Source organism: Crocodylus siamensis, chromosome 1 (genome assembly GCF_052110815.1).
Source record: "Crocodylus siamensis isolate JL-2025a chromosome 1, ASM5211081v1, whole genome shotgun sequence".
Classification (NCBI taxonomy): Eukaryota; Metazoa; Chordata; order Crocodylia; family Crocodylidae; genus Crocodylus; species Crocodylus siamensis.
In genome coordinates, this window is record NC_143395.1 from 166,085,345 (window position 1) to 166,106,659 (window position 21,315).

At 46.2% G+C, this 21,315-nt stretch overlaps 1 protein-coding gene across 1 annotated transcript in view; it reads left to right on the top strand.

The window, feature by feature from the left end:
• CAPN8 (calpain 8) overlaps positions 1–21,315 on the top strand; it is a 53,620-nt gene that overhangs the window by 2,457 nt on the left and 29,848 nt on the right. Inside the window, exons 2-6 of the mRNA XM_090048149.1 lie at positions 1,725–1,794; positions 17,366–17,484; positions 18,515–18,648; positions 18,999–19,167; positions 20,566–20,649. Coding sequence (XP_089904275.1) covers positions 1,725–1,794; positions 17,366–17,484; positions 18,515–18,648; positions 18,999–19,167; positions 20,566–20,649 — 576 coding nt within the window. The remainder of the gene's footprint in view (positions 1–1,724; positions 1,795–17,365; positions 17,485–18,514; positions 18,649–18,998; positions 19,168–20,565; positions 20,650–21,315) is intronic.

Sequence of the window (21,315 nt, forward strand, 5' to 3'; positions counted from 1 at the left end):
TGCGTGTGTGTCTGTGTCTGTGTGTGGGCGGGGGGCATGGGGTGGGAGGAGATCTAAGGAGAAGGCTGATCTGTGTGCTAAATTTCATCCTATATCTAATCCACCACAATAGCAGGATCCCATGGCATAGTTGATCAACGGGGTCAACATCAGACACAGGGAAACCGAGCCCCAGCTCAGGAATCTCATACAAGCTCATCTTTGCTCCTCTCCAGGGCTAAGTATAGACAGCCAAAAAGCCCAAGGCTGAAATGATTCAGTCTTTGCAGGGTAGTCTAAGCTGCAAAAATTAAACTGAAACAGAAATGAACAAACATTCACTTGTGATTCAAGAAATGCAGCCACATGCCTGCAGTAGCTCAAGCCAGAAGCTGGGGGGGGGGCACTAGAGCACAGTTCTCTGGCATTTAGCCAGCATGGGCTGTGTGTTCGCTTCCTCTCTCTGCTGCCCCCAAGGTCTCTAGGATTTGGAGTCCAAAATCATGGCAGCAGGAGTCTGCAGGTTGCTCATCGCTTGCTCTTCTTGCTTCCAGGTATCTCTGGGATTTGTAGTCCACAGTCGCAGCCAGCAGTAAGTTTAAGCAGGGAAAGTTGTTTTAACCCCCCTGGTCCCAGACCCCAGCCAGGGTTTGCCAGGGGGGCAGCCCCTCCCACAGACTGGGTTGCATCCCAGCTGTGCTTGCCTGCTGCCCCTCCCCCTCAGTCACTGGTAGGGAGTAGAGGGGTGGGGCTAGCCCTGCTCTGTGGAGCAGACAGCCCAGCCCAGGGTTGCAAAATATTCTGGAGGACAGTGATTGAACTTAAACCAAGAAGGGGCCTGGGAGAGAAGTTTCATAAAACAGTTTGACCCAAATCAGTTAAGTCTGATACTACATTCAGCCATTTTGAAACTGGTTTATGTGCACCGAGCTTCTGTTCTGTTACAGGTTTAAATCAGTTTCTGATCACTTAAGTGGGTTTATGTGTAACTTCTGTCCCTAGCCCGGGTATCTATTGGATAATAGTGGCCGGGTATTTCTTAGGAAAGTATTTCAGCTTTACTCTTAAAACAACCCACCTACACACACAGACTTCTGTTTTCTGTCTGCTGCTTCATCTTGTTTACAAACTTGTGCCAAGTGCTTGAAGCAAATGAAGGCTCATCCCCAGAGACAGTGTGGACTGGATAATGTAGGGCATTAACTATAACTCAGTGACTGTTTAGAGTTGGAGTGGAAGAAATGGTCATCACTTGAACTACCTGCCTGGTCTCCAGCACTACATTCTAGGAAAGGGGGAGAATTACAAACCCTAATAGAAATGTTTCACTGTTTTCCTTTCAGTACAATGAAGAGAAGCTTTAGGGATTTCAAACATTCCCCTATAGCGGCAATACCCTTAACATAGCAGTGATGACATGCTGCTAGTATATGAGAAGCAAGATCTGGAACCTACATTCAATGCATAGTGAAACGCATCGCCTATTTTCACTGTCTGGGCTGTGTGAACTGCAGGGTAATGAACAGACATAAGCCTTGACATTTTTTCTCAATATTAATAATCTGAGGTGATTTGTAAGACAGATAAACATTGGAAAAATGTTCTTTAACTTCAACTTGTAAATCTATTGTAAAAGTGGTTAAAGTTCTAGTTTTTCTGGACTTCACTGAAATGATGAGTGAAACAAACTGCAGTCTTTATTGCACAGTCAGGGATAACGTGCTCTTTAAAAAATTTTTTTTCAGGAGTTTTGCACCAACCCTAAGTTTATAGTTGGAGGAGCTACTCGGACAGACATTTGCCAAGGAGAACTGGGTGAGTAGAGCATTCAGTGGAATTTTGCTCATTCTGGAGTAAGGAAAATACCTTTATTACTTGAAAAGCCACTAACTTGCTAACGGGCTGTTCTATGTAGAGCAGAGGTGGGCAAAATATGGCCCGCGGGCTGCATCCAGCACATGAGGCATTCTATCCATCCCATGGGGCCCCTGAAAGATTTAGAAAATTAATATCTATCTGTCCTTGATTCCTGTCAAAAATGACAGGATCCAGGGCAGTAGGACCCAAGGGAAGCCTGGTGGGCTCCCACAGCAGCAGGGCCTGCCCGGCCCCGGCCCCCCAGCCGGAAGCCCCAGCAGGGGCTTCTGGCCTGGGACCATGTGGCTGCACTGCGCTGCAAACTCAGGTAAGGGTGGAGGCGCGGGGCCAGCAGTTGTGGCCTCCCCCCTGCTTGCCACACTGGGCAGTGTTTGCTGCTGCTGTCCAGCTGGAGCTTGTGTGCTGGGCAGCTCAGAGTCAGCACTGGCAAAGAGTGCCCGGCGTGGCAAGCGGGGGGGTCACAGCTGCTGCCGCCGTGGCACAGCCCCGACGGGCGAGCCTGGAGCTGGCCCCCCCGGTCTGTACTGCAGGGTACTGGGAGTGAGCAGGTGCATGGGGCCCACACTGGTGTCCCGGGCTGAGAGCAGGGTGGCAGGAGTACAGGGTCCTGGCTGGCAGGGGCTCTACGGAGCCAAGCCAGCTCCCCGCTCTCTCTGCTGGTACAGCCCAACCCGGGTCCACAGACCCCTGCCATAATGTGCTCCGCTCTAGGTCCCACCGGTGCTAGCCCTGGGACATTGGAACATTGGTCCCAAGATGGTGACCAGGGGGCGGGGCACCTGTCAAGGGGTGGGGCTACCCATGCGGCCCCCGACAGCCTGCCAAAACTGGGTAAGTGGCCCTCCGCCTGAAATAATTGTCTGCCCCAACATAGAGGTTAATAGAGGTTAATAGCCTATTCCTGCTAGACTTACTCAAAAGACAATCAGTGTTGAGGGTCCCTGGTTTGAATCTTGCTGATGCACATGGCTAGTAGCCCAAATGCCTACTTCTCACTTATTTCTATACAGGCAACCCCTGCTTAGCACTCTTAATTGGTTCCTGAAAAACCAAGTGTTAAGCGAAATGAGCATTAAGCGAAGCTGAAAGTATTTGATGACCCACGATGGCAACTGCAAGTGTTATAACGAAACTCGCTGAGTGCTAAGTGAAATCTGGTATCAATGTAAAATGAGCATTATAATGAAATTGGCACTAAGCAAAACAGCTTTAAGTGGGGGCTGCCTATACCCTGATCTGGTGATGTGGACTCTGGGGTGAGTGGCTAGAAGCCCAGAGGTCAAAAGTTTGAGGCTGTAGCAGAAGTGCTCATGGTGCGGCCCTGTCAGATTCCAGCGAATCTGCAGATTCTGTTAAATACCTTGTCACACAAAAAGAAAAGGAAGGCTTATTTCTATTTACCTAAGGAAGTTTGAAAGTTCAAGTGCTTTTAAGCGATCTAAAAAGGTCAGAATCTTTTATCACAGGGGAAAACATATTTGAAAGTTTGTATTTTTAACCCTGTCATAACTTAAAATAACTGAAGATTTTATTGAGACTGAAGATAACTGATTTTATTCCAAATCTCCAAACAGTTTCACCTGAGGGAAGGCATGGAGAATTTTATCTCAGAAGCTAAACATTTCAGAGTATGTGAAAACATAGGTTTAAAATGGAAATAGTAAAATAACCTTATCTATGCTGGTTGGGGGTATTATGTGCCAGTAGATAAGCAGGACAGGCCACCTGGTCATGGGCATCAGTTAGAAATGCTTATCACCTTCAAAATTAATGAAGCCTGTTACCTTAGTAAGATCATGACTAATAAGTAAATTGTTCCAAGACTTTCATGTTTAACAAGTATACAACATTCAGTGCAGAGGAGTGAGCAAATATTAAAGGGAAAAAGGAAATATTAGAGGAGAAAAGACTGTATGCTGGGCACACTGTAAATACAGAAAAGCAAATATATCTAGCTCTTTCAATCAGTACTGCACCTGATTTCATGTTTGGAAGACATTGAATTGTCCGCTCCCAGATACTCACCACAGCAAAAGTTACTTGTCTTTGTTACTTGTTTTTCAAATGCTTACAGCTATGCAAATAGAGTGTTTTTACATAGAAGTCCTACAAAGACTTTAACTTTATTTTTAATTCCTTATTCTCAAAACTATCACATATCACTTTTTGTCTCTGCTACCCAACTGATAAAATCCATCTTTGGAAGACAACAGCTGTAACAAGAGAAGGAAGACTCTTGCCAACACACAGAGCCTAAAATTCAGAGATCCTTGTAGTAAGAATTTTTAATAGATGAATTTTATTGCATCTAACCAACCTCCCCTCCATGATACTAATTATAGTGCTCCTGGCCATACCTCTGGCCATGGACAAGTGGTGCCACCTTAGTCAGGGGGAACATTTGCCCCCTCCCCCCCCCCGTGACCAGTCAGTGACTGGGGAAGGTGTCCCCCTGTGGGCAATCACTTTGGCTGGGAAGCGGCCACGGTGTTCCCCGGCTGGCGATCACAGGATGGGCACCGGCGCTCTCACCTGCCCCTTCTGCCTGTCGCCTGAGTGGGGAATGTGGCTCCTCAAGGAGTGCATGTGCATCCCCATGCACCCCCTACACATCACCACTGCCTCTAGCACATCAATTGTGCAAATAAGATTCAAAGCAGTCTTGCAAGTGATTGACAATAAATGATACTGGTGTTATCCTTGTAAGCACAGCTCCATTAAAGCAATTGCTAGAAAATCCTTTGGCATGTGTATATTCCCGCTTCTAAAGATAAGATTTGCAATCATATACTTGCTTGAGGTTATTTAGTCACTAGAGCAGTGCTTTGGTGATCATTTACTGCCTTTCCAGAAACTTGTTCGAGTAAAAATAGGAAGAGCTACATTTCTTGTCAACACCAGAATGAAGGAAGTTTCTCTAATGAATGTAATTTTTTTTTTTTATGTGGCCCAAATAAAAGCTGTTTTCCATGACAAGTTACAAGTTAAGGAACTGGGGCGTATTTCCAGCCTTGTGTCTAGTTTAGCCTATAAAAGTAGCAAACACATCCTTTTAGTTATGCTCATAAGTAAAGTGCAGCCTCCCTGGGAGTGTCCATATGAGAAGGAACATGCACTTTGTGGTGTCTCAGAAGTTTTTAAGGCACTGCAAAATGCACATGGTGCACATCAAAAGGTTCTCTGTGCTGCATATTTGCAGTGCGGAGCCAAAATTAGATACCAGGAAATCCTGATATCTAAAAAAATGAGTAAAAAAAGTGGGGCAGCACCTGTGGTTGCAGTGTGCACCACCTAAAACCAGAGCCTAGCTGGCCAGAGCCATACTCTGGCTGCTGGCCAGGCTCCACATACCCTTGAATCATTGGTGTTGCAGCCCCAGGAGGCCCCCCAGGATCCCATGTAAGGCTGCTGGGGCCAACCCAGGTGCTGGCCCCAGCCTCCCCTATCCCACCTGGGGCAATCTGCTGTGTGCCAGAGCACATGTGCAGGGATGTTTCCTGGGGACAAGTAGCAGTAGCACACTGCTGTGGCGTTGCTGTTTGTCCCCAGGGAAATGCATGTATGCGCTTATGGGGATGCAGCCCCTGAGAACAGATTGAGTGCTTCACATTGTTCTTTAACTGTTTCATTTCTGTCACTGCCCCCCCTCCCCCCCGGGGTGCCTGCATTCTGTACAAAATTGGGATTTTCAGCATAGGCTGCTGCCAAGGTTTATCAGATAGCAGGTACAATTAAGATGGGTCCAAACCAATACCCTGTGAATTGCGGAGTTCTTACATGTGGAAACCTAAAGCCCTGGATCTAATAAACCCTACATTTCAAGCTATGACCCCAAAAGCTGATTCAAAATGTTATGGCTTAAGGCTCTTATTCTCAAAAACAATATAATCTGGCTAGTGTGCTTTGGGAAGGGTAGACCATCACATTTCTAACATTATAGTAGCCTGTTTGCAATATTGAATAGAATTATTTATACCAGCTCTGTAATACTGTGTCTCTATATTAAAATAAAAACAAAAAGTCTTCAGACTGTCACTAAGGGACTTATCTTTTTAATGTTCTGGTAGGGGTTTGTTAATATTGCTGAAGCCACAATAGGCCTTTTGGTATTTAATCTAATATCTTGAACATGAAAGTGCTTCTTATTAAAGCCCATATGTAAAACATTTCTGTTGGAACAAACCTTGATTATGTAAGCCACATACCTGACCCACTGACTAGTCCCCTAGGGAAATAAAGCATATTTTTTATTATCTTCTGTAACATGTTTTCTTTTAAAAACTAAAACTAGAAGTCTGGGTTTATGTGAACAAAAGGCAGGAAATCCAGACGTACAGTCTCAGTCCATTAAACTTTATTTCTTTGACAACAGCATAAGTTAGATGACTATCAGCCTTGTAAGTCTGAAGGGAACTTGAAAGACTTGAAATATTTTAAATACACTCTTTGAACCACCTCTATTTGATAGCTGAGTAGCAACTTAAAATAGAGTCACTATTTATTAAAGATGACTTGTGAAGTATCCTTAGAGCTCTCCAAATAACTTGACCCTAGAGTTATTTGTTGAAGGTCTCAAATAGCATGTGGCAGAAGTTTAGTTTTTTAAAATAATTTTATACCTACTGGGATAAGAATTTAAAACAGCTCTCTAAGATCCAGCTCTCTAAGATCATGAAGTGCAGTCATTTTAAAGAATTAGTGAACATTGTAGTAGGGTGGAGTGATGTTGTAGCTGTGATGGTCCAGGACATACATGAGAAACAGGGTTTTTTTGGTGATCTCTTTAATTCTATACATGTAGTGCCAGAGCTACAGCTGGTGCAATTCAATCTAGTTGCATTTAATTCAGTGAAGTTATTCAGTGAGGTAGTGATTTTTTTTTTACACTGTGGACAAAGTCACTAAATGGTGAAATCAATATACTGTAGTTCCACATTTATCAGGATCCTGGAATTCAGAAAAGCAGACTTTGACTCCCTCAGGGAACAGGGGCAGGATCCCCTGGGAGGCCAGTCTGAGGGGGAAAGGAGTCCAGAAGAGATGTTTGAAACCTTACTGAGGGCACAGGAACAAACCATCCTGAAGTGCAGGAAGAATAGCAGATGTGGCAAGGGCCCAGCCTGGTTAGCAGAGAACTGTTTGTTGAGCTTAAACATAAAAAGGAAGCTTACAAGAAGTGCAAGCTTGGACAAACAACTAGGGAGGAGTATAAAAATATTGCTCACGCATGCAGGGATGACATCAGGAAGGCCAAACACAACTGGAGTTGCAGCTAGCCAGGGACATGAAGGGTAACAAGAAAGGTTTCTACAAGTATGTTAGTGTGGCGGGGTACTAGGTCTGCCTGCCACTTTAAGGCCCTGGAGCTCGCAGCCTCCAGGTACCTAATGAGGGCAGCCGTTTTAGGCTCAGGGCTGCCTATATAAACAAGGCAGTTTAGCTGCAAGGGGGCACCCCTGCTGGCAACCAAGGGGGAGGGAGCTCTGCCTGAGTGGGGGAAAAGGAAGAGGCCAGAATGCCAGAGCAATGCGATTCGGGTGGGAGATGGAGGAGTCTTGGAGTGGCTCAAGTGTTCTTGTAGCCAGGGGGCTTAGCTTTATGTCATAGCCAAGGGACTTGTGTGTTGTTTACTGAGTTTCATCTGGAGGTTTGGGTGAGGCTATTAGGGGTTGGAGGAGGCCTCAAAGGGGACCCACAGCAGCGTGGGAAAACCCCTGCCTCAGAGCAAAGGGGGCAGTGAGTGCAGCCCCAGAGCAAAGGGGGCAGCAAGAGAGACTAGGACTGTGGCTAAGACCGAACAATGTCTGGTACATCTGTGAGGCTTGGGGCGTGGTATGGGGTCGTTGGAGCCACGCATAGCCCATAAGGCTGGGGTGCACCGAGACCCAGTACAGAATGGGGCCAGGGTACAACAGAAAAACCATGTCCAAGAGGATGAAAGACAGCCTCCCTTTTATATTTAGGGCGGGTGAGATTCGAGGGTGCTTTGAGGTGAACTTGGCACGGTAAAGGGGCGCTAGGGGAGGTCACGGCCACCCCTAGAATGGCACCCCATTACAGTTAGCAACAAGAGGAAGGTCAGGGAAAGTGTGGGTCCCTTACTGAATGGGGGAGGCAACCTAGAGACAGTTGATGAGGAAAAGGCTGAAATACTTAATGAGTTTTTTAACCTTGGTCTTCACAGGTCAGCTCCCAGACAACTGCACTGGGTAGCACAGTTTGGGGAGAAGGTCAGCAGACCTCAGTGGTGAAAGAACAGGTTAGAGACTAGTTAGCAAAGCTGGACATGTACAAGTCTATGGGGCTGAATGCAATGCATCTGAGGGTGCAGAGGGAGTTGGCTGATGTGATTGAAGAGCCACTGGCCATTATCTTTGAAAACTTGTGGCAATCGGGGGGAGGCCCCAGACAATTGGAAAAGGGCAAATATAGTGCCCAACTTTAAGAAAGGGAAGAAGGAGGATGCAGGAAACTACAGACCAGTCAGCCTCACCTCAGGCCCTGGAAAAGTCATGGAGCAGGTCCTCAAGGACTGCATTTCTAAGCACTTGGAGAAGAAGCAGCTGATTAGGAACAGTCAGCATGGGTTCACCACGGGCAGGTCTGCCTGATTGCCTTCTATGACGAAATAGAATCCCTGTCTCTGTGGATACAAGGAAAACAGTGCATGTAATAGGGGCAGTCCTCAGACTTATGACACAATTGGTTCCTGAAAACCTTTCTTCCTAAGTTGAAACATTGTAACTTGGAACCAACTTTCTCATAAGAAACAATGTTATAAATGGGGGATTGGTTCCTGAACCAAGGCCTGATACCCTGTTTTCACCAAAAATACCTAAGAATTTTGTATCCAATCAATTATAAATGAGTACTATAGCTACATTAATGTATTTATATTGTAAACAGCAATCACATTGATTTGGAAGGATTTCTTTGAGGTGACTTTGCTGGACTTTTTGAAGGGTTCTTGTCTAGTCTTCTTAGGAGTCTTGGCTGCAGGTTTTTCTGGAGTCTTGTCTGCTTTCTTAAAGAAAGTGTCCAAGGAAGTTTGGACAGATGGTCTCCAGGGAGATGGGTGACACAGCGAACTTGTTCGCTGGCATGGCATCACATCGGATCAAGCATTGTAAGTTGAAACTGACATCATAAAGTTGAAGCAGGGTGTCAATTTATAAATGTTGTAAGTGCAAAATGTTGTAACTTGAAATGTTGTAAGTTGGACTGCCTGTATACCTTGACTTTAGCAAGGCTTTTGATACCATGTCCCACAGCATTCTTACAAGCATCTGAGGAAGTATGAGTTGGATAAATTGACTGTAAAGTGGATAGAAAGTTGGCTGGACTGTCAGGCTCAGAGGGTAGTAATTAGTGGCTCCATGTCTAGCTGGCAGTCAGTATCAAGTGGAGTGCCCCAAGGGTCAGTCCAGGGGGCCAGTTTTGTTCAATATTTTCATTAATGAGCTGGAAAATGGGATGGTTTGCACCCTCAGCAAGTTTGTGGATTACATGGAGCTGGAAGGAGTAGTAGATACATTGGAGGGTAGGGCTAGGATTCAAAGTGACCTAGACAAATTGGAGAGTTGGGCCAAAAGAAAACTCAGTTTTCTGAGATTCAATAAGGACAAGTGTAAAGTCTCATACTTATGTCAGAAGAATCCCATGCACCACTATAGGCTGGGGACTGACTTGCTAAGCAGCAGCTCTGCAGAAAAGGGCTTGGGGGTTACAGTGGACAATAAGATGGATACGAGTCATCAGTGTTCCCTTCTTGTCAAGAAGGCCAACAGCATACTGGGCTGCATTAGGAGGAACATTGCTAGCAGATCGAGCAAAGTAATGATTCCGCCCTATTCTGCACTGGTGAGGCCACATCTGGAGTACTGTGTCCCATGCACATCTGGAGTATGGGGCTCCCCACTACAAAAAGGATGTGAACAAGTTGGAGAAGGTCCAGCAGAGGGCAATGAAAATCATTCAGGGGCACATGATTTATGAGGGAAGCCAGGGGAAACTGAGTTTATTTAGTCTGCAGAAGAGAAGACTGAGAGGGGATTTAATAGCAAACTTTAACTACCTGCAGGGTGGTTCCAAAGAGGACAGAGCTAGACTGTCTCAGTGGTGGCAGATGACAGAACAAGGAGCAATGGTTTCAAATTGCAGCAAGGGAGGTTTAGGTTGGATGTTAGGAAAATCTTCTCACTAGGAGGGTGGTGAAGCACTGGAACAGGTTATCTGGAGAACTGGTGGAGTCTCTATCCTTTGAGGCTTTTAAGATCTGGCTCGACAAAATCCTGGCTGGAATGATCTAGTCAGGGAAGGTCCTGCTATGAGCAGGGGTTTGGACTAGATGACCTCCTGAGGTCCCTTCCAACACTAATTTTCTATGATCCTCTCATAAACTCCAGATCAAACTGGCTTCTTTCAAGATTAAAAAATGTCATATCACTGTCACCAAACACAAACTTGGATCCAGGAATCAGGCTAGGCTTTCTTCCACATTCATCAGCAAGAGTAGAGAACCTGCACCAGCACTTCTCTCTGTGTTGTGGATGAGGTATGAGATGGAAAGAATCTTGTGCTGCCACTGCAAGATTAGCTTTGTAAGACTAATAAGCAGTGGAAACTTGCTTATGGTTACTTTTCTGATTATGACTGCAAAAATATTTCAAATAGGTATTCTTTGGTGCCCATTTTTTTTTCATCTGAACTTTCTAGGAAGCTAAGGCTAAGTTTTTACTTAATCGTTTAAAAGCTAACTTCTAATCAACATTGGTCACAAAATAATTCACCTTGACAGCTGTTACTGGTTCTCCCTAAACATGTTTCTGCTTAGATAGTGAGGAAATGCATGCCTAATATTTGCACTAAATCATGAGCAGAAAGCTTTGCAAACTGGTTAAAGTTATCTTTACCAGATTCCAAAAGGGAGGATGTTCACATTTTAACTTCTATTACTTTGATAACTATTGATTTACCATTTTCTTTTGCCTTGCAACCCCAATACAGACCAGTACCCCATTGGGCAAGGTGCCATACACAACACTTAAAAAAAGAGACAATTTGTGACCCTTAATATCTATCTAAAACTGTTGTATTCACTCTTTGGCCCCGTGAGCCAAATGAGTGGTGCAGGGCTGATGCACAGGCTGGATCATACACCACACCCCAGGATCCAGCCTGTGCTGCCCCTGGCCACCCTGCATGTGGGGACAGGGCCCTGGAACCCTGCACTGCCTCTGTCCAGCCCCATGTGCCGGGACCAGGGCTCTGAGACCCCACATCACCTCCTCCCAGTGCTGCATGTGGGAATTGGGGCCTTAGGAACCTGTGGCATTTCTGTCCAGCCTCACAAGCTGGAACTGGTTCCTGTACTGTGCAGTGAATCTAGTGCACAGGCCATGATCCACAGGGCTGCCTACAGGGTGTGGGGAGCCCTGCAGGCCAGATGACAAGGCACTGGGGGTTGGATCTGGCCTTCAAGCAATGAGTTGGGCACCCCGATCTAAAATACACAGTATTATAACTGGGGCAGGGTGAGGGGGACACCTGTCCTGACCCAGCTTATGAGTGGGTCCCTCATGCTGGGAACCTTTGCAGCAGCCTGGCCAGAGAGCAGTGCACTGGGTGGCAGGGGTTTAATGGGGTAAGCAGAATGGCTGTCCTCACCATAGCCCTGTTCCCAAGATGTATGTAGGGGTGGGGGTGAGCAAATGGGGCACCAGGATGTGCTCTGAGGAAACCTGGCCGGGGGAGAACTGATGATGAGCAGCAGTAAGACTCATAGCATTAGGTCAGGAAGGTAAGACCCAATGTGGTCTTCCCTTTACCCATTGTGTTTGGTAAACCCTCACTGATTCCCACTCTCCCCCCCACCCCCAGACACACACCTAGCCCTGAATACTCAGTGTGGTCTTTTCACCACTGGACATACAGCATGAGCTTCAATCTCCCTGAGGGAAGTAGGAACGAGTGATGTAACTGGTATTCTCCTAAATGCTAGGAAATAGCTGTCACACTGGGAATTCTTGTAAAAGAAGTAACAGTGTGTTTGGTGTCTTATGGGGTCAGATCCATAAACAGGTAAAACAAGACTCAGAAGTGGCTCTGTGCTGACTGAATGGCTCCAGTGTGGCCATCCTCTGTGTTATGCAAATTCCAGCTGCTGATGCACAATTTTTAATGGGTCAGGTTCTACTTCAGTGGTTGTAACAACCTGTCCTCCACCAGAGTGTGTGTTGGGGTGGGGGTTCCACTGTTTTCCCAGTGTTCAGTCTTTCTCTTCATTACTAGTAGACTGTGTCAAGTCTCATGTGGCTACAAGTACTTTTAAATTGGTAACACCAACACCCGTATTACTGCTCTTTCCCCTCCTCAAAACTAGCACTATATGCATCACAGAAGGCCAGTAGAAGCTGGGGAAGTGGAAGACAGGGGAGCCGGTAGCAAGGATGTATATATAAAAAGGGAGGTTTAAAACTCCAGGCCCAAGGCTCTTTTCCTCTTATATCAAGAGCCATATTCCTTACCCCACCCCCCCGCTGCTACAGGTACTCACTCACTTACTTTTTATTCTCTCAAAGAGTTCATTTCAGGAAAAAATGTCTGTTACAGTAGTGCTTGGTTGGCAACAACATGCACAGGCTCTGAATATATCCAGAACAATATTAAGAGAGTAATGCTGATAGCATAGCTTCTCTTACCCCTCTGACCAGCTTTGTGTGGGGACCTCTCTTTCATCTTTTTCTTCTTTATTTTCTGTTACTGCCTTTATGCCTTGCTAAATTCAGACAAATACATCATATAAACCCTTTTATAAATTGACTAAATTTTTCTTTAATAAACTTTTTACCTCTGCTACCACTGTTGGAAGGAGGTTCCAGAGCCTCAGTCTTCTACTGGTGGGATATCTTTTTCAAATTTATGGCCTAAAAATGCCCAGTGCTTCTGAAGGAGGCTGACTCATGTAGCAGAAGGGGAGGGTGGAGGCAACCAGCAAAGCCCAGAAACATAGGAAATACCCATAGCAGAACATACACCTAGATCATCCCCTCTCCTTGAACACCTCCAGTGACAGTGAGTCCACAACTTCCCTAGGCAGTCTGCTTCACTATTTTAACAGTGAAGAAGTTTTTCCTGATATCCAACCTAAACCTAATTTGCTGTAACTTCAAGCCATTAGTCCGCATCCTGTTCTCTGCAGCAAGACAGAAAAGGTATTTTTCCTTTTCTTTGTGGCAGCCCTTCAAGTATTTGAAAACTGCTATTTAAAGACTCCTCTTAAGCACCTTTTCCACAAGCTGAACATGCCTAGCTCCTTCAGGCTTTCCTCATACATACAGGTCTACACAACTTGAGGAGACAGCTGACTGATTTTTCAGGCAGATTGTGGGGCAGCCACCATTTTCACAGGCTTATTGTGGTGGGCTCCCCATGTTGGCTTTGGATTTAGGACCCAGATGCCTTGTTTGGAGGGGTGTGTGTGTGTTTGGGGGGGGGGGGAACCCACACTCAGACTGACCACAACCTTTCCATTTGACAATAGGCAAATATATTGATACATAGTAATAACAAAAGAGAAGCAGTACAAATAATCAAGCAATTCTGTAAATCCTAGGGCTGTCATCAGAGTCAAGAATCATCTGGTCAGGACACAGTGTTCACTCTGAGGCTCTTTCTTAGCTGTCAGATGTCAGCATGTCAGCAGCTTGGTGGTGGGATGCTGAAGCATCCCCATGGGGTGGACGAGACGGGCTGGTGGTGTGCCCTCTGTCCATGGTGGCCTTGGGGACCTCTCCTTGGGGATGGGGATAGAGACCTCTCTCAAGGACCATCTCGGGCAGAAGGATGGGGAAGAGGAGGACCCCAGGCCCTTTTTTACTTTCAAGTCTCTGCTTTTGTATTCTCCTTCCCTCCTGGTGACTCTTCATCTGTGGGCATTGCTGATTGGTTTCTCTGTGCTCGTCATACTGTCCACATTCTGTTTCGTCCACACATTCCAAGCTCACCACATGCACACCCTTTCCAAGACAGGAATTTCAGGCCTCCCTTTTTGGCCCTGTGAGTTGGTGATACCTTATTTCATGTTATGGAACAGTGTAGTATATGCCCCCAGTTTCTCAGACTATGTGTCCTTGTTTGTTAGACAGTTTGTCTGCTTCTGAAGGCTGGGGAAACTGTGTGTGTGAGACCCAGTCTTTTAGAAATCAGTTAACCCCTGCTGTCCATCCTGAACCATTCTAATCAGCGGTGATGTGTAAGGGGTGCACGCGGATACACGTGTACTCCCTGATAGTGCCAGTGCACCCCCTGACAGGCTGCTCTCTCTGTTTAGCCAGAGGGCAGGGGGGCAGGTGGGAGCACCAATGCCTTCCCTGCAAGTGCTGGCCAGGAAGCAGGGCTGCCAGCAAAAGCGGTTGTGCTGCTTCTGGAAGTGGCCACGGGATTAGCCACTGGGGGACCGCCCCCCCCCCGGTCACTGACTGGTGTCAGGGAGGGGTACTTGCCCCTCCCTGACTCGAGAGGCACCAGACACCCATGATTCTAATTACACCCCCCCATAAGCCAATTTCCAAAAAGCAAACTTTTAAATACCATTTTCAAACCATCACCTCCCACACCTCTGATAGGTGCGGCCACAGGGCCCCTCAGCCAATCTGCCACTAATTGGTGGAGAGGCCTGTCTGTCCCATGGCCTTGCCTTATTCCATTGGTTGGCTGAGAGGGCTGTCTGCCATGTGGCCTTGCCTCTAGCCACTGATTAGTGGAGAGGGGAGAGATCACAAAACAGGCAGCCTTTTCACCCAGAGGGGCAGGGTGGGGTGGCAGCTATATTGCCTGCTTGCCTTCTGCCAGCAGGCCTCTTTGTGCTGGGCTACACAGCTGGGAAGACTGTTTGCTCCCACTGGGGAGCCAGCATTTGATTTTTAGTAAGTTTTTTCCCCCATTTTTTGGTTTATTTTCCATGGATTTGGGGGATATTGCCTGATTTCATGATTTCCTTAAAATCTGCACAATCATGATGTGAGTAGGTCCCTACACATGTAACTTGCTTTCCATACCCTTTATTATCCTTGTCACCGACCTCTGGGGCTGCTCTTACTTCTCCATGTTCTTTTTAAAATGTGGAGCCCAGAACTGCTCACTGTACTTCAGATGAGGCCTAACCAGTGCCAAGTTGAGAGGCATTATCACCTCTTATTTAATGCTTCCATTTATGTATCTGAAAACCACATCTACCTTTTATGTGGCTGCATCACACTGCACACTCGTACTGAATCCATACCAAGACTCCCAGAGGCCAGATGCCTAAGCTGGAGGTTCCTGAGAAGCCAATACAAATTTTTCTGTTGTGTATAGATGTATTAAAAATACAAATGATAAAAACTACATATTCCCAGCAGAGAAAAACAAGAAAAATGTTATCAAATAAACAAGAGAAACTCAACTGAGCTAAGCTTTTAGGGGGAATTCTATGGATACTTTATACTGGCATTTTATTCAATGGGTACATAAAATATAGTGTGAACCAGTCAATAGGCATATCTACATGTGTAATTAATGTACATGCATAAACTTATTGCTCTGGAGTTTTTTGCTCCTGGGCACGCCGTTTGAACATACACCTGGTAGAAAGAAACTTGGGAGAAATTAGCTCTAGAGTGCATTCGTGTACAGTACATGGAGTCTGGTGGGAGCAGCCTAGGCTGGCAGGGGACCCAGGGGATCAGCTTGCCAGCCCAGGGCTCCTCGGACCAGGTTCCATGTGCTGCTCAAGGGCTGGCTCAGGCAGGAGGGTGCTTCAGTGCAGGGCTAGCCAGAAGGCCTCAGCCAGCCCTTTTACAGCATGTGGAGCCGCATTGGAGCATCCAGCCCAGGGCTGCTCTGGCTGGGCTCCATGTGCTGTGGAGCAGCTGGCTGGGGCACAAGGGTGCTTCACTGTGGGGCTCCCTGCTGGCTACCCCTGTGCTGAAGCACCCTCATGCCATGTCATGCATTTAAGCACAGTAACTTGCTGCTCTGTCAGGTAGTACTTATGTCTGATGGCACTATCTGACAGTGCAATAAATTAGTCTACAGTGGCCTAATTACCACACATGTATAGATAATGACACTTCACTGTGCAGTAAATTTGTCTACTGCACAGTAAAGTGGACATGTAGACATGCCCAGTGATCTTCAACTGGGGTTCAGTGGCAGATTTTTCCAGGCGTGCTCCAGAACCTGGTCCCTGTGCTAGGAGATAAGTGATCATTCCTCATCTCACCAGCCCCTGCACCATTCCAGGCTCTTGACATGTGTTCATTTATTTGTATGATGGGATCTGATCTCTGATCCTAATGATCATTCCTTCTGCATGCATGGCAGAAGGTCCTATTTTGGGATCAGGGATCAGATCCTATTTGTGCCCATTCTACTTGCTAGTGCATGGACAATCCCCCTGGACTGGCAAGTTAAAAACCAGGTTCTTGCAGCTTGTTGTCCCCCCACTTCCACCTATAAACCAGACATAAACATTAGGGATGTGCGAAATGGCACCATTCCATTTTGCCTTGAGTTTTGAATGGAATTTCATTTCAATTTGAAACAGTTGTTCCGTTTTGCTTCATCAAAACAGTAAGGCTGTTTCAACTCTGTTTTGATGTTTCATTAGATCAGACGGGGATGGGAAGTCAGCCCAGCTGGGCTGATTTCACCATCCCTGACCCCATCTACCACGGGGTATGGTTGAAATGTTTTGACTTTCAAAATGTTTCAACTTGCCTTATTTTGTTTCGAGGCTGCTTCAATGCCCTTTGTTTCATTTTGATTTTGCTGTTGTGACCTCGAAATGAGTTGAAGCAGTGTCAAAACGAAACAGCTGGGAAAATTTCGCGCAGCCCTAATAAACATGTTCTACATTATTATGTGCAATATTTTTATGGCTGGTTTGCCATTTTATGGCACCTTAAATTATGTACAGGTATAACACTCTTACCATTTATTCCATGATTAACATGTTGGTCATGGCATAAGTGTAAGGTGTGTTAGGTGCTTCAGACAAGCAGTACCCACAGCTGCTCTTCACCTCAGCCACCTCCATGCTCCCAGCAGCATGCTACACATGGACATGTATATTTTGTACTGTCAGGCTATACTTTTCAGCCTGGTTTGAATCCCCACTCCTCCCATGCTCCTGGGCTTTGCAATTGGGTCCCTGAGTCTTTGGTTGCTGCTGTATAAGGTACTGGAGGCACAGTCCCAGCAGCAAGGGCAGGCATAGACCTGGGATGGGGAAGGGGAAGATGATGAAAATGGTGGAGTGAGCTCCTGCCCCTGCCACTGTTGCCTGGGCAGCAGCTAGATTCTAGCTTTGCATTTCTCAGCTGGGCTCTCGCTAAATTCCAAAAAGTTATGAAGAGTTGGCTTGAGGCTAAAAAGGCTGAGTACCAGGGGTGTAGAGGGAAATGAGGAAACTGCAAAGCTGAGCTTTACCACTGTGTTTTCTGTCTTGAAACTTGCACATTCTCAGGTGACTGCTGGCTTCTTGCTGCCATTGCATCTCTCACATTGGATCAAGAAATTCTAGATAGAGTTGTTCCTAAAGACCAGAGCTTCCAGAAGGACTATGCTGGGATCTTTCACTTCCAGGTACCTCTTGGTAATCCATAAGACTTGATCAGGATGTGGGGATTAAAAGAAAAGGCAGCACTGAGGTGAATGTAACTTTCCATGTGCCAGGTGCAGGTTAGGTATTCAGCTATTACTGTGCATAGGTGAGAGGGAGAGGCAGAAAGAGGGCCACAGAGGAGGTTAAAATAGAATGGCACAACTCTATTTTCAGTGGGTTTCATTCTGGTCTCTTACAACTGTACAAATCCAGTGTTGTTCTGCTGAGAGCAGTGGAGTTGCCTCTGACTGATACCCCTGTGTTGGAGAGCAGAATGTTCTCAATCAGGTAGCTTCCCATTCTTTCATCATTTAAGTCATACAATCATAGTTGCATCACATTCCAAATGCAATTGCAGCAGCTGCTTATAGAGACAATTAATATTAGCCATCTATTTCAGGCTGCATTTTAAAAATTCACTTCTGATTTTTGGGTGCCTGGACTAGCAGCCCCTTTCAAAGGGTCCTGATTTTTCAGTGGTTAGGTTTTGGCAATTTTTGAAAATCAGACATCTCAAAACGATCTCCAGCTACACCTTCATAATGCCAGACACTTAAAATATTAGGCCTCATTGCAATCTTAATGTTAGTCATCTTTCTGTAGACACTCTGAAGTGCTCAATAGACTTCTCTTCAAAGCAGCATCATTATCATTACCTATTTATAAACTTCCATATAATTTTTGAAATAGTGAGCAGAGCCTTGTATAATATAAAACAGGGTCTGTCCTGTCCCAAAGGTCATATACATGAGGCAACATGCAAGGAAGGGTTTGGATGGGGAAGAACTCAGTGGGAAGGAGCCCAATGAAGGATTCCTCAAGGTGGGTTTTCATGGGGGATCTGAAAATGGAGGAGAGCAGGTGATGACCAAAAGACATGAGAGACTCTTTCCCAGTGTAAAGGGCGGACCTCGCTATGCAGGTGTGGAGAAGAGGGTGGGAGGAGGCTGATGGTGAGGAGGAAACTGGACCATACATCCCTAATCACTCTTTCTTACTTTCCTTCCTCAGTTCTGGCAGTTTGGAGAGTGGGTGGATGTTGTGGTCGATGACAGGCTGCCCACCAAAAATGGGGTACTGGTCTTTGTTCACTCAGAGGAAGGCAATGAGTTCTGGAGTGCCCTGCTGGAGAAGGCTTATGCTAAGTAAGTTGGGCTAATTCTGAAGGAGGCTGTGGTTGAGCTCTAACAGGAAGGATGCAACTGTCACAGGCTCTGGTGATGCACTGTGCAGATGCAGTCTGCCTGAACATCAACCTTTTACTACTGCTCAGCCCTCTTTCCATCTGTTTTTAATGTTTTTCCTGAGCACTTAAAGGCACATTACTAACCTTTTTGCTTAAGATGTTTTACCTTCTAATTCTGCCTTCTGTGAGTACAGTAACAGAGAGAAATTGGGTTATTGCCACTATTTTTGCAATACAAACAATATTTATATGTCAAAGCTGGCCTAAGGCCCTTTATGCAGCTCAGTTTTCTTATTTTCCACTCCACAGGTTGAATGGCTCTTACGAAGCTCTCACAGGAGGCTCCACAATAGAAGGGTTTGAAGATTTCACTGGAGGCATTTCTGAATCATATGAGCTAAGAAAGGCACCACCCAACCTCTACCAAATCATCCGGAAGGCCCTGAATGCTGGGTCATTGCTTGGCTGCTCCATTGATGTGAGAGGCTGCAAGTGTCTTACTGCAAATCTTACAGAAATCCAAGTTTTGTTGTAGCGAAACCTTAGTGGCAGACATTGCCACTTGGGTTGGCCCTGGTTGAAAGCCTGCTGAAGTCAGCATGAGATTTTTCTATTGACTTTAACAGACTTTGGATCAAGCCCTAAATGGGCAACCACTTATCAGGAAACAGAGGGTATGTTGTTCAACAAGGAAAAGTGCCAAATCCTGCACTTAGGATTGAACAATCCCATGCACTGCTACAGCCTGGGGGCTGACTGGCTGGGCAGTAAAGGACCTGAGGGTTACAGTGGGCAAGAAGCTGAATATGAGCCAACAGTGTGCCCTTGTTGTCAAGGGGCACTTTTACATGTTACAGGGGTTTACTCCTGTGAATTGAAATGGTGGATTTTTAATTGTGATGATTAAAAACCCACTGTTTAAATTTAGGGGCTTCTGTCACTGTTACAGAGAGGGGCCCAATCCTTTTTTTTTGTTTTGAGGAAGCCTAGCCACCTATCCCATGGCCACAGGGACCAGCAGACTGAGCAGCCCCTGAGCTGTGAGGGGAACCTGGTTTTTCCCTCCATGGCAGTGTGCCCCCCCGGGCCACCCAGGTAGGCTGCTAGCAGGCCAGGGTCCACCCCAGCTTGGGCTCAGGGAACAGCTGGATTGGGCTGGGTGCTGCCTTTGAGCTGGGGCAGCCCTTGGACTGCTAGCAGCCTGCCTGGGCAGCCCTAGGGGGGTGCTGCCACCGTAAAGAGAAGGGCTGGGGTCCCCTCAGCTCAGGGACCCTGGCAGCTCACCCCCTGGCTGCAGGCAGGCTTTGTGGGGGGTGGGGGAGGATTGGGCCCCTTGCTGCTTTTTTTTTTTTTTCTTCAGCAGAGCCTGCCCACATGAGCTGTCAGTAGGTTGAGTGGCTCCTGAGCTGCAGGGGGTCCCGGTCCTTCCCTCTGCGGTGGTGGTGCTTCCGGGGGTTGCCCAGGCAGGCAGCTAGTGGGCTGGATGCTGCCCTAGCTGCAGGCAGCACGTGGCTGGATCCAACTCTTCCCTGAGCCCTCCCAGGGAGCAGCGGCCTGTGCACTGTCCCTGCCACCTTCCTTTTGCCTGGGACCACCCAGAAATGGGCTGGCTTGCCCCTAGGGCAATGCAGAGAAGCAGCAGGAGGGATCTGGGTGTGTTGGTGGCTGGAGAAGGCAGTGGGGATGGAGACAGTAAGGTGAGATCTGGAGTTTGGATCTGAGATTTTGTTGTGGACCCACTTCTGCTTAATATGGGTTGTGGTGGTGAATATTTTATTCTTATTAGAGATGTCTGTTTGATCTCTCTCTTGTCTGTACCAGGATTAATTTGGTCACTGGAACTGTGTGTACTTAACCATATTTGTTATTGTCCTAGATCATGGGTGCAGCTGAAACTGAACAAATCACACGTGAGAAACTAGTGAAGGGACATGCTTATTCTCTCACTGGAGCAGAAGAGGTAAGGCCCTGTACCACAGATAAATCAACTTGGTCACTTCTAAGTAAACCCAAATGGGGTTTCTAGTCTAGACGAAACTGTTATATGTATCATTAAGCAGAAGATCAACCAATAAAACATGCACATCACCTAAGGCCTGAAATTCTACCTTCAAAGCTTTCTGATGGCTTTGCCTAGCTGATCCTTGTGAAAACATTGCTGGTCTTGGCACAGCTACATAGAAAGAAACACTGATTGTAATATTCAGCTAGCTTGGAATTTTTGTCATCTAGTGATAATCCCTCAGAAATCTTGTTCTAACCAGTCTTCCTCACTGTAGACTGTAGCCTGCAACCAGCATTTTACGAACAAATTATACTAACAAATTATACATGGAATTATACTAACAAATTATACATGCATTGGACCTTATATTTTCCTACATATCACAAACTATCAAGATAAGAGAGATGATTATGCTGAATAACTTTGTACTAATTATGCTCCCACCTTATCTTGTAAAATGCCACATGCTGATGAGGCTGTGAATACTGCACTGTGTTATAAATTATGCCCATCCTTGGGTGTTACTTGCACAGCATCTGATAAATGGTGAGCATTGCAAGAAAGGCCATTGTGCAGTAATGGTGTGGTACAGAGGGGAAAGTAAATTGGGTATTGAGATCC